Raw genomic sequence first — 13292 nt, forward strand, 5'->3', positions numbered from 1 at the left:
TGCAGAATGCCGCGGCGAGACTCCATATGGGGTCCTCACCGCGAGATCACATTCATCCAGTGCTTTACCAGCTGCACTGGCTCCCGGTGGAGTACAGGATCAGGTTTAAGGTGCTGGTTTTGACCTTTAAAGCCCTATGCGGCTTAGGACCCTCGTACCTACGGGACCGCCTCTCCCGGTATGCCCCGCAGAGGACATTAAGGTCCACAAATAATAATATACTGGAGATCCCGAGTCACAAGGTGGTTAGACTGGCCTCGACCAGGACCAGGGCCTTCTCAGTACTAGCCCCGACCTAGTGGAACGCTCTCTCTCAGGAGACTAGGGCCCAGCGGGAGTTGTCATCTTTTTGTAGGGCCTGCAAGACAGAGTTGTTCCGCTTGACCTTTGGACTGACTCAGTCTGACCCCGGTGTTACCCTCCCCTAAGGCTTTATCCTACAGATATTTAAATGAGGTTGCACTTCCTAATTTTCTAATTTTAAAATTGAATTTTAAAATTGTATTTAATCTGCATTTTAATTGAATTATTTATTTTATGCTTGCTTTGATATTCCTGTTGTTAGCCGCCCTGAGCCCGATCTGGACTGGGAAGGGCGGGATATAAATAATAATAATAATAATAATAATAATAATAATAATAATAATATGTCTTTTCTGCAGGTTTGGCAGTGTGGGGGCCAGCTGGAGATCATACCCTGCTCTGTGGTTGGCCACGTGTTCCGTTCCAAGAGTCCCCACACCTTCCCCAAAGGAACTCAAGTCATCTCCAGGAACCAGGTGCGCCTGGCGGAAGTCTGGATGGATGACTACAAGGAAATCTTCTACAGAAGGAACCAGCAGGCTTCCCAGATGGCTAGAGAGGTATGTAAGCCAACTCCCCCTGAAAGTTGCTCTGAAGGATCAGGAGTGCCTGTCCCTTGTTTTCAAGCGTGTATTTAGAGCAGCCTTCCTCAGGTTTTTTGACTGCAAGCTCCACCAGCCCCAGCTAGCAGAGTCTATGATCAGGGTTGACGGGAGCTGCAGTCCAAACATCTTGAGGACAACGGTTTGGGGAAGGCTGATTCAGAGTTGTCGCCTAGCGTCTTCTCATTTCCCTATGTAGAGCTGATTCAGCTGTAGCGAAGAGGGTTCTCAAACGTAGTTGCAGGGAGCCTCACCAAGGCAAGAAAAAGCACTGTATGGACATTTCATAGAATCATAGAATTGTAGAGGTGGAAGGGACCCCAAGGGCCATCTAGTCCAACCCCCTGCAATACAGGAACCTCAGCTAAAGCATCTATGACAGATGGCCATCCAACCCAAGGAAGGAGAGTCCAACCTCCCAAGGAAGACGGTTCCACTGTTTCAGCGGTTGGGTGACTGAGAGTTGCCCCTCTCCAACCCCTGAAGTGCCCAGCCATAGGCTGGGGAGCAGGGAGAGATCTGCTGGGGCCTTGCCAGGTGGTGGCAGTTGGGGCCCACTTACCCTCAAGAACCTCCAGAAGTCTAGAAAGGAGAGTAGTGGGAAGCCTTTCTAAGCCTTTGCAGACTCCAAGGTTGGGCCTCATGCCCAGATGCAACTCCGAGGGCTGAGGCCTACCTTGGATTTAAGCTCGCATCCAGGGCCATCTTATCCATAGGCGCTAGGGTGCGGGGCACCCAGGCTCTCAGGGGCGCCAGGCCGAGAGTCCAGGGGCCGAGAGTTGAGTCTGGGGAAGAACCTGCCCTTCGGTCGGAGCGTTGTGGTGGGCTCTGCACCGCGAGTTCGGGGGCGACCAAGCCAGCGAGACGCTGAGGCTGCCAGCCGGCTCTGCCCTCCTGGCCCTCCTGCATGTCTGGGACTGGGCAACCTGGGGGAGGCGCCGGGCGGGTCTTTGCACCCCGGCGCCGCATATGCTTAAGACAACCCTTCTTGCATCTTAAGCAAATAAAAAAAATTGTTTGTTTTCAGAACTCATTGAGAGATTTGGTGGGTTCTATACAGCAGGGACGATGGGCAGTGATAGTTTCTTCTTTTTATGAACTGATACTTTAAAAACAAACAAGCCATGCTGTGCCTTGTCAGAAAACGTATGGAGACCTCGCCAAGAGGCTTGAGCTGAAGGAGCGGTTACATTGCAAGAACTTCACCTGGTACCTACAAACCATTTATCCCGAGATCTTTATCCCAGACCTTACACCAGCGTTTTACGGAGCGGTAAGTGCAGGTTTGGCGTGTTCATTGCATGAGAGAGTTCTTTCTGGGTCACAGCAAAGGAGCACCTAGCCTTGCCTTCTATATCCAACCATGTTCAGCCACTTGGCCCTTCCTTGGTTCATGTCCTGCAGTGAGGACATGGCTCAGAATGCCAGTATCTGGTCCAGATTTGGACTGCGCATATATCTATGTTCCAAATCCAGATGGTAGGCCTGTAAAATCTACATGTGTAAACATCTAAAATTGCTTATGTATTTCTAACCTTCCATCCCACTCCAATGTGACTAAAAGAGAAACTCCGGTAATAGGTTTGATTCTCCACCAAGTGAAAATGGTGCACATCTTCACATATCGACTCATATCTTTTGTCCTGTGCTTTCCAGGCATGCCATGCTTTAAGGCTGAAGCACAACAAATAGCACTTCAGGTTTTCCCCAGATTGCCATTTGTTCCGATTCAGCAGGTTTTGGGGGGGAAGTGCCAAGGCAGGAGGGGGGGACCACTTGGACACAGAGCTTTAAAGCAGGGGTCTATGCAGCAGAAAAGAAAATCTGGATAAGTCTTTTATTTGCTGCCCTTTGGCTTTGCTACAATAAAGCAAACCCTTCATTAACAAGCCTTCAAAAGCTTTAATTTTTGCTTTGTCAATCTGTACTTCTCAATTTATGAACGCTTGACTCCTTCTTTCCTTCCTTCCTTCCTTCCTTCCTTCCTTCCTTCCTTCCCTCCCTCCCTCCTTCCCTCCCTCCCTCCCTCCAGCAGCAGAGCATATGCCTGCGTTGCCCAGGGCAGGTGCACTCCCGATGGGTGTGTGGTGTGAAGGGTGCCCTCCCAGGTGTGGGATAGTCACTCGGGTGCCCGGAGTGGCACACGCGCCCTGCAGCCAGAGGCAGAGCAAGCCGCCCATGGCAGACATTTGGCACGCTGCTCTCCCATGACTCCCAAGCCTATCCCAAGCTGTCAAAATGAAGGGGGGAGGGGAGAATGTCACCAGCAAAGTGGTGCAGCTCCTTCCCTTACCCCGACAGGGTAAGGCTTGGGAGTCACGGGCGGGTGGTGTGCTGAATGTCACCCCCCCACCCCCTTCCTACGCCCCTGCTTCTCTCCCTCCCTCCCTCCCTCCCTCGGTCAGTTCTACTAAGGAACCAGTCTAATGGCCTTCACTGTCTTCAGAACTTAGAATATTCTGTTTTGAAATCTAGTTGGAGGGTTTTTTAGAAAGGGTGTATATGTTGCAAGGGAGCGGTAAAGTTTTTGTTTCTTGAGCAGAAACTAGGTAGTAGCTAGAAATGGAAGATAAGTTAGATATAGGTGCTTTGAGAGAGGTGGGGGGTTAGTTGGGCTGCTTACAGAAAGAGTGCAGGGTCAACGGGGCTGTATTAAGGCCAATTTGCACCTAGGTGCAATTTGCACCTACTGGCTGTAGATGGACCCCTAAGAGTGTTGGATTGTTTTCAGATTAGAAATGAGGGTGCCAAACACTGCTTGGATGTTGGAGAGAACAACCATGGAGGGAAGCCACTCATCATGTACCCCTGCCATGGGATGGGAGGCAATCAGGTATGGAATTCGTGAGAAAAATCCGGTCTTAGGGAAAACACTCCCATTAGTGCAAGAGTTTCTGTTTGTGCAGTGAAACTTCCCCACCTTCTCATGCCCTTTCCCACACCCTTCTAGAGGATTGGAGAAAACCCCGTAACAGATTTAGGGGGTGCACAGGGAAAGATGTTCCACAGCACAGCCAAAAGTCCTCCTGCGAATGGAACTGCTTCATTGGACCCCACGCCATGTCTCTTTCTCATATATGAGCACACACCACCAGGCAATGCTTTCAGGCCCTGCAGTCTGGAAGTTTTGTGCTGCCCTATGATTTCAGACGAACAGGTGCTTCTGTAATGATTATTCTGCACTGACTGAACCATGGCAGTCTCGTGCAGGTTGGCCGCCCTGGCGCTGAGGGGCGGAGATCGCTCCGGCGCCCCCGCCCACGCAGGGTGTAGCATGGTTTCTGCGCGGCTCCCTGCCTGGCACACCGCGCCACCGGGGGTCTACCTAGAGTCGGCCCTGTACTGAACTACTTGCAACTTTCCTAGTTATAAGAGCATACCCACATTTTTTCCCTAGGTTTCCATTTTAAAACAGAGGGGGGGTGAGAACACTGCATTAATCAAAATGCACCTTCTAAAGATCCATACCTTGGATCTCGAATGGCTTAGTAGCCAAACAAATTGGCTCCCAAACACCACAAACCCAGAAGCAGGTGTTCCAGTCTGCGGACGTTTTTTTGAAAGCCAAATTTCCAACGCAGCTCCCACGGCTTTCGATTGAGTTCAGGAAGCTCCTGCAGCCAATTGGAAGCCGCACGTTGGTTTTCGAACGGTTCCGGGAGTTGAACGGACTCCCGGAATGGATTAAGTTCAACAACCGAGGTACAACTGCATAGACTTGTTCCCCAAAACAGTTGAGAACAGTTTTACAAAACGGGTAAGGGATTGCCTACCACTTTATTTTGCATCCACGTTTTCTTGATGTGTAAAAAAAAATAAACCGCTCTACCCCAGAACAAAGCAAAAGCCCGACTCCTCTCAATTGCTTTCTGATGATGAAGGCCTCTTAGGAACTCACCGGTGGTTGTTCTTTTGTGTGTCGTTCTCAGTACTTTGAATACACATCCCAGCGAGACCTGCGGCACAACATCGGCAAGCAGCTCTGCCTCCGTTCCAAGATGGGACCCGTGGAATTGGGAGACTGTCACTATACAGGGAAGCACTCCCGGGTGCCGGAAAATGAAGAATGGGAACTGACTAATGTGAGTTCTTTTAAGTTATACAGGTTTTCTCTTGCTCTTGAAATCCAAAGTTTGCCCCCCATCAGTCGTCCACCAGACAGACATTCCTTGCTGCTATGGCTACAGCCTGGCCTAGCCTGGCCAAAGTACATAATGGGCAGTTCTATTCTGCCATTTTTTCTGGAGATCCTTTTGAGAGCAGCCACTGATTGTGGGCTTGGGGTGTACCGTAATAAGAAGTTGCAGCAGCCACCATAGAGGAGGATCTGGCGATCCCTCTTGGCATTGTGGGAGCTGCTCGCCTCACTGCCTTGAAGGGGGAAATGGGGGAGAGAGAAAACTCCATTTTCACAATGCTATTTGTTTGCTGGATTGTTCCATGTTTCTCTAGCACCTGGTGTGGTGATGGTCTCAAAAAAAAAAAAGTCATTCAAAAAATTCATGGAGGGGCAAGTCTCTCAAAGACTAGTATTTATTAATTCATTCCATTTATATCCTGTCCTTCCTCCTCGGGGAGCCCATGAGAGCCAAATGAGCTTAGCTAAATAAGCACAGATGTCTGAAAATGGTTGATGCCAAAGACAGGGTTTTAATTTCTCTTTAAGCAGGAAATAGGGCTGTGATGAAAAACACAGGAATTAAAATGTTTCTGGTTTTTGTTTTTGGGAGGGGGCAAGTGAGTCTGCAGGACCCAACAGGGTGATTTTGTTTGTGGGGTGGCCGTATTCACAGTGTTTTGGCAGTGGTGAGGTATGCTAACCATAGTGCTCAGGATAAGGAGAGACTTCCTTTTCAAAAAATAATAATAATAAACTTCCAGATTTGGGGAAAATGTCAAATGAGCCCCAATTCTTCCCCATGAACATGCTTCTGGGGTATTCTGTTCTTCAGGGAAGTGCAGGAAGCTGTAGCCACTCTCTGACCACCCAGAAGAACACTCCTGTCTTGTCCCTTGGCTGCTGCTGTCCATGGTAGCAGCAACAGGAGTTAACATTTTCCTTGTTAATGGTCATTTGCCACAGACAACAACAACAACAACAAAAATTTGACTTGAGTGGCTGATATTTTCCTCACTTTCAGTCAAGAGGGGAGATTGGATGCTTTTGCTTCAGAAACACTGCAAATATTTCCCCTCCACCACCACCCCAAAACCAATGAACTTTGTCCCCAGCAAATACCAGGCAAATTTCAAGAGGGTCATTTGGTGCAGCCCCAAGGAATTGCATATTCCTAGAGTGCTGGACTTCCTTGGAAGCCTTGTGAGCTATAGATAGAGAGGTATAATATCCATTTATCACACGCTGTGAGGATACAGGGAAAATCTATCAGCTTTGTGTTCTCTTTTTCTAATTGCTCATAGGAATCTCTCCTACTTCTCTTTGGGATAGAATACTGGGCTTGGATGGACTTTGGAATGATCTGAGGCAATGCTCTTTTTAAAAAAAGATTTTTATTGAATTATTACAGAAATAAAGAGAACAGACAAAGGAAAAAGGGAAAATGCACCCTTTACACCCGTACCATACAGAAAATTAATAAAGTCATTTACAAAACCAAATAAAAAACACAGATGACTTCCCGTCTACTCCTTAATGCAAATTTAGAAAATTTGCTGCTGATACAAACTATTATCATGATTAAACTGCTTCTTCATTAGTCTTGGGTCTCACATTGTTCTTAATACTACTGAAATTAGTCAAATGCTGCAGCCGAATTTAAACTGCTATTTTTTAAAAAAAGTACATTTTGAGGACTTCCCATTTTGACATTTTGATACCAATACCTGTTTTGGTTTGTTCATTTTTTTAGACACATATTCCACATTCCACATATTCAATCAGTTTTTGAATCCATTCCTGCACGGATGGGAACTTGTCAGATTTCCAATTTGCAGCAATTAGCATTCTTGCTGCAACTGTAGCATATAAAAAGATATCTTTTGTTTTTTTAGTAAATTACCGGTCTGTGGTCCCCAGAAGATAAGCTTCTGGTTTTTTATTGAAAGAGATTTTTAGTAGTTTTTGCCATTCTGAATGGATGCCATCCCAAAACACCTCAATTTTCGTGCACTGCCACCACATGTGGTAAAAAGTGCCTGGTTTTTCTGTACATCTCCAGCAATCCAGCCTGGGACACTTTGATACATTCTAAGGCAATGCTCTTCATCTCTCTCTTTTCTTTTAGGACCACCTTCTTAAAAATGTGGCATCTAACAAATGTCTGTCTGCAAGGGGAGAGCATCCCTCTATGGCTTCCTGCAACTCTGCAGACCCCCATCAGCTTTGGTACTTCAGCTAAGCGATCCTGGCAAAGACCACAAAGCCTGTTGCCAATGTCCTCTTGTGGAAGTTTCTGTTCTCTTAACTCCACTACCAAGAAGACAGAGGACAAGTTCAAAGAAAGAAGAGAACCCAGTCAAATATGCTGCGTAATCACACTTGACTTACAAAACACTTTTGTGCCTTTGTGGGATGGGATGGTCAAAGGGGATGCAGCAAACCTTGGTGCATCTTTATTTCTTTTTAATTAAGTAAAATTCCAAGCTGGTATGTTTGCCCTTTAGAATACCATAAGTATTGTTAATCAAAGCTCCATATTGCGAGACGGACAACAATGGTGGTTTTATTTTGCAGTAGATTTAAAGGGGGGAGGGGGCGTTGATAGGATGTAAAATATTTTTTCCCCTCTTAACTTTTGTATGCTGTGAGCAGTGTAGGAAGTAGCAGCTTGTGGAGGTGCAGAGCCTGTCCTAAGAAACAGTTTACCTGTGGGATAGTTTAGAAAATAACTGATGCCAAAGATAAGAATGACTTTAAACTCTGTTACATAGGAAAAAGCATCTTCTGGCCACACGGAGACTGTGGAAGGAGAAACTGCATTGTAAAGACTTGGGGGGGGTGCATTTTGAATAGTTTCTCAGCTCTGTGTTGTTGTTTTTCAAAGATCTTGCACACAGATGCCGGTGGGCAGCGCAGAAACTGTTCCCCCCACCAAAAAAGTTTCAGTAGGTTAGGACTGCATTTTACAATAGTGGAACACTGGAGTGTGGTATTGTTTTGTGGCTGAAATCTTCACCCCGTTGCCAGTGCCTTACCTCCTCAGGCCTCTCACCACCGTGCTGCAAATAAGTCCCTTTCTCTCTCTTTTTAAAGCATTCTCTCGGCAGCTTATCTCTTTACCAAAGAAAAGGGGACTTGGGACGGGAGATGTACTCCCTGGACCTCCAACAAAGGAATGATGGAAGGGTAGCATTTTTGCTAGGCCCTTCCTTACGACTCCAGTGTCAGGCACCCGGTGTGTGCCTTTCTGATTGCTGCAATCCAGACCTCCAGAGGCCTTTGACATGAACTTGACCCCTCCAAAAAACCTGTTTGTGTAGCCTGCATAGTTTGACAACTTCCTGCACTAGGAGAAAGTACTACTTGCCTTTTCGTCTGGATCCTCTCATTACCTTGATTGTACACTGTGATGCCTTGGAGCAAGGAAAGCTGCTAATGTGCCTTTATTTTGTAAGACCAGCTGGAGAAGCTGCTTGCTTTGAGGGAACGGGGGCTGCAGAAGCCTGCAAAATCACCTTCATGGATAGGATTGCAGAGACTACCCAACAGGGAATGAGTGTGTGCATGCCTGTCTTTACAAAAACGCCTGCTGAAGCAAATTAGTACATGATCTACTGCTAGTTGCCTGATGGAGCAAATCCCCGTTTTCCTTATTTGTTTTGTATGCTGTAAAGAAAAATAGCTTATTTGTTTTTTTTGGAGGTCACTGGAGGTGGGGATTTTAATTTTTTTTCCAAATGCAAGCCCAAGATGCTGTTCAGCCACAAAGCAGCAGCTTCGCCGTGACTTGACAATGAGCCTCTTCTTACCCATAGCTTGATTAGCTATTGCACTGTCCATTTAATGCAAAATGTAGAGATGAATTTGAAGGAAAATGTACCTCCAGAACATCCTAATAATTGGGTGTTTTTGAGCACACTACACTTTAAGAGTCGTTAGTTTGTGGGGGGTTTTGAAGTAAGACCAAAGGTGCTGACTGTTCCCCTAGATTTTGAATGCAGAAGGAGACATTGGTTTTCCCATTGTGTTCATTTCCAGGAAGGCTTTAGCTGAGAGGCAAAGACCTGCCTTGGTAAATCCCAACTGCAAATAATAAAACTTAAAATTCTATTTTACAAGAGAATCTTGTCTGACTTTGCTTACTTTCAAGTTGCTCTTCAACTGTGTGTGTGTGTGTGTGTGTGTGTGTGTGTGTGTGTGTGTGAGAGAGAGAGAGAGAGAGAGAGAGAGAGAGAGAGAGAGAGAGAGAGAGAGAGATTTAAATAGCAGGCTAATGTTGGAAGCTGCTTTTGAGAAAAATATTAGCTTCAGGTCTTCCCTTTGGTCAGTCCTCATGTTTTAAGTGTATTCTGTATAAATATGTTAGACTCCGAAATAAAAAAAAAAATTCTTTTTTGGCTGGGTTTATCAGACCCCATGGAAGTTGGGTGTTGCTCCCTTACTGCCACACAACGAACTTTTTAATTGCTTCTGAGTATTTTGTATCTTGAGTAAAACGTCGGAGGCTATTTATACATAGGCCATTGGAGTCTGTGGAGAGATTCCAAACTGGCAACCATTTTCCTGCCCTTTTATCTCCCGAACCATTAATTTTCATGTGGTTGTCAGTGACCACAACATTTATCAGCAAAAGGGCACAGAACAATATGTGTGTGGGACGTATCTCCGTACATCCAAATAAGAACAGCAGCAATGATGTTGCAGGGTAAGTGCTGTTCTGGAAATATTGCCCAGTCACATAATTTTGCACCACTGAACAACATAATGTTTGGGATCCAAAAAGCTGGTTTAGGCACATCTAAGAGTTTGGGCAGGCCCTGGGTCTTTTCAAATTTATTTTTTTATTTATTGGAACAGCAAACTTCAATGCTTCTGAAAGGTCTGCTTTCTGAAAGGTCCCTCATTTCCAAAACCAATTAGCCATTTGGTGTGTCCTTTTTGAACTGCCCATGGGGGGGTTGGTAGCAAGTAGGATCAGTTTGCATAGGTCTAGGTAGACATATTTCTCAGACAACAGCCCCATTCAGAACATTAGAAGAACCTTCTAGATCAGGCCAGTGCATAGCTGCCAAGTCTCCCGTATTCCCCGGGAAACCACCGTTTTTTCTAGCTGTTCTCAGCTGAAAAAAACGGATTTTTTGTTTTTCCCCGGTTTATTCTGGCGCGACGGCCATTTTGGAACTGGACAGAGCAGCATCAAAAGTTGCTTCTGAGCATGCTCCGCCCAGTTCCAAAATGGCGGCAGCGCTACTTCCGGTCTGCTACTTCAGGTCCGGTCCCTTATTTCTCCCACAGGAACTTGGTAGGTATGGGCCAGTGGCCCATCCAGTCCAGCAACCTGTTTTCACAGTGTCCAACCAGATGCCTAAGCAGAATCTATTTGCAGTTTCCAGAAACTGGCATTCAGAGGCATTACCGCCTCTGACTAGTAGCCATTGATAGCTCTCTTTCATCTGGGGGGACCTCTCAAGGTATCGTGACCCTTTTTTTTCCCCATAATGGTTCCTGAGATAAAGGAGCAGGTTTTTGTCTACGTTTACATACAATTGGGTGCCATTTTGAATCAAGATGGCAGATGGAGCCTTTCCAAACTGCACTGATTTCTCCCTCCCCTCCAATTCCCAAGCTACACCAGCTACAATATTGCTAGTGGCTTTGTAAAAGGGTTCTGAAGTCCAAGAGAACCTGGGGGAAAAACCTGTGCACATCTCTTGCAAATAACAGCAAGAATTGCTTTTCTTTACTTAGTTTCTGGTTACATGGGTATGGCTTTTGACCATATTAGGAATTATGGTTACTCACCTCTGTTCCCTCTGAAGAAGCATGAAGTATAATTAAAAATAAATGGGTCGTTCCTCTTTTCTGCACTGTCTTGGAAGAAAGCCCTGTTGTCTCTTCTTTTCTCACCCTTCTCCACCTGGTGTCACCGCCCCTTGGCAGCTGTGACATCGGCACTGATTCACCTCTCTCAAAGTGCAAGGGCAGATCTACACACAGGGGGGGAAACATCATAAAAAGTCAGAAATAAATTTGTTATACCAAAAGAGAAAAAGCACTATGCAAAATAGCAAATATTTTTTTTTGCTCTCCAGCGCCATCTGGTGTTGCATGCTTATAACGCATTCAAAGCGCTGGGTTTTTTTTACTAATGTAGCTGAGTCCCAAGTCTCAACAGGCTACGTGCAGCTGAAGCTGGTGGATTCTAACCTACCCCAAAGCTTGCCTGAAGAAAGCAACAAGAGGAAGGACTTGTAAGGCTTTGGGCAGGAGGTGTAAGGGCTCGTGGAGCCTAACCTCCTTCCCAAGCTGCTACCTCCTACCCAGGAGCCCCTGTCCACTGGCTGGGAGAAATTGGGGGGCTCCGGGATCAAGTCGGAAGCTTGCTCTTTCATATTGCTTTCATCTGCACTGCAAACTTTGCTAAGTTTAACTGCCATGGCATACCACCGCCACCACCCCAGTAAATGTTATGACTTGTCTTTTTTATTTAAAAAAAATCAGTTTTACAATATACATTTGAATTTAAACAATAATCATAAACAAATAGGATTCCCTGAACCCTTAGACTTCCCTCCATGGTTTCCATTGTCAAACGTTTTCTACTGCATTTTATAATGTCTCCATTTTTCTTTCAATTCCTTTTTTACCTTCATTTTTCATACATTACAAGTGTTGCTATAATCCTGCCGAAGGTTTTAGTCATTTTCAGTGTTCTCTTAGATAACTTACAGATTTTTCCCATTCCTTGTTTATGTTTCTATCCTCTTGGTTTCTGATTTTCCCAGTCATTTTCACCATTTTAGCGTAGTCCAGGGGTCAGCAACCTTTTCCAGCCATGGGCTGGTCCACTGTCCCTCAGACCTTGTGGAGGGCCGGACTATTGGGGGGGGGGGGTTGAACGAATTCCTATGCCCCATAAATAACCCAGAGATGCATTTTAAATAAAAGCACATATTCTACTCATGTAAAAACATGCTGATTCCCGGACCGTCCGTGGGCTAGATTGAGAAGGCGATTGGGCCACATTCGGCCCACAGGCCTTAGTTTGCCTACCCCAGACATAGTCTACCGTCTTTATCATGACTTGCCTTTTTTTTAAAAAAAAAAAAAGGTGCCCAGTATTCCTCACAAAATGCAGAAATTCATACCCCTTTCTAGTGGCAATCAACTAATGCAGGGATCCCCAAACTGCGGCCCTCCAGATGTTTTGGCCTACAACTCCCATGATCCCTAGCTAACAGGACCTGTGGTCAGGGATGATTGGAATTGTAGTCCAAAACATCTGGAGGGCCGAAGTTTGGGGATGCCTGAACTAATGTGAGGAGGAGGAAGAAGAGGAGGAGGAGGAGGAAAGGATCTTGAGCCCCTGAATACAACCCACAGGTCAAGGTGTGGACTACCATAAAACACAACTTTCATCTGCAGTCTTGCTCAACTTGTACAACCTCAAACCTTTGACTGCCCCGACAACTACAGTCCCCATCACCCCGACACTGGTGTGTGTGTGTGTTTTACGTCTTCTTCTTTTTATTTATTTTTAAATAGTGTTGACTTCATAAGAATTTATTTTTTAAAAAGTTCTTCTTTCAGGTAACTTCCTCAAACCCAACAAGACTAAATTTGTACCAGAGGTTAATGCCGTTTCCCGGCAAGTTCCGATGGTGGAAAACTGCAACCTTGTGGAAAATTAAAACTGTGTATTGAACTACTTTGTTCCTTCTTTATTTTGAAGTACAGTCATACCTCGGGTTACAGCCACTTCAGATTGTGTCATTTCGGGTTGCACTCCGTGCCGAACCCGGAAGTACCAGAACAGGTTACTTCCGGGTTTCGGCGCACGCACATGTGCAGAAGCACTAAATCATGACCCGCGCGTGTGCAGACGTGGGTTGCAAACGCTGTGGGTTGCGAACATGCCTCCTGCACGGATCACGTTCGCAACCTGAGCGTCCACTGTTCAGTGGTATCTCGGGTTAAGAACTTAATTCATTCCGGGGGTCCGTTCTTAACCTGAAACCGTTCTTAACCTGAGGTACCACTTTAGCTAATGGGGCCTCCCATGAAATCATTAACCCCATGTCACAACACCACATTTGAAAAAAAAAGGAAATAAATAAAGTAAGCAAACAAGCACTGAGAGAAATTTCTAGACACAAAGCCTTATCCAGAATTTGACCTTTTTGGCCTGATCTAGCAAGTCATTTCTCTTCTACCTTATTTTCCAGCATTTATACCCAGGGTCTTCACTGCAAGGCCACAGGGCAGAT

General features: G+C 45.8%; 1 protein-coding gene across 2 annotated transcripts in view; it reads left to right on the forward strand.

Moving 5' to 3' along the window:
- Positions 1-9148, forward strand: part of GALNT6 (polypeptide N-acetylgalactosaminyltransferase 6) — a 67114-nt gene extending 57966 nt beyond the window's left edge. For both annotated transcript variants that reach the window (XM_060272106.2, XM_088661241.1), the window contains exons 7-11: positions 663-863; positions 2047-2178; positions 3637-3738; positions 4835-4987; positions 7151-9148. In XM_060272106.2, coding sequence (XP_060128089.2) covers positions 663-863; positions 2047-2178; positions 3637-3738; positions 4835-4987; positions 7151-7264 — 702 coding nt within the window. In that variant the 3' untranslated portion in view covers positions 7265-9148. The remainder of the gene's footprint in view (positions 1-662; positions 864-2046; positions 2179-3636; positions 3739-4834; positions 4988-7150) is intronic.
- Positions 9149-13292: the final 4144 nt, after the last annotated feature.

Source organism: Zootoca vivipara, chromosome 2 (assembly GCF_965207765.1).
Source record: "Zootoca vivipara chromosome 2, rZooViv2.hap1.1, whole genome shotgun sequence".
Lineage (NCBI taxonomy): Eukaryota > Metazoa > Chordata > Lepidosauria > Squamata > Lacertidae > Zootoca > Zootoca vivipara.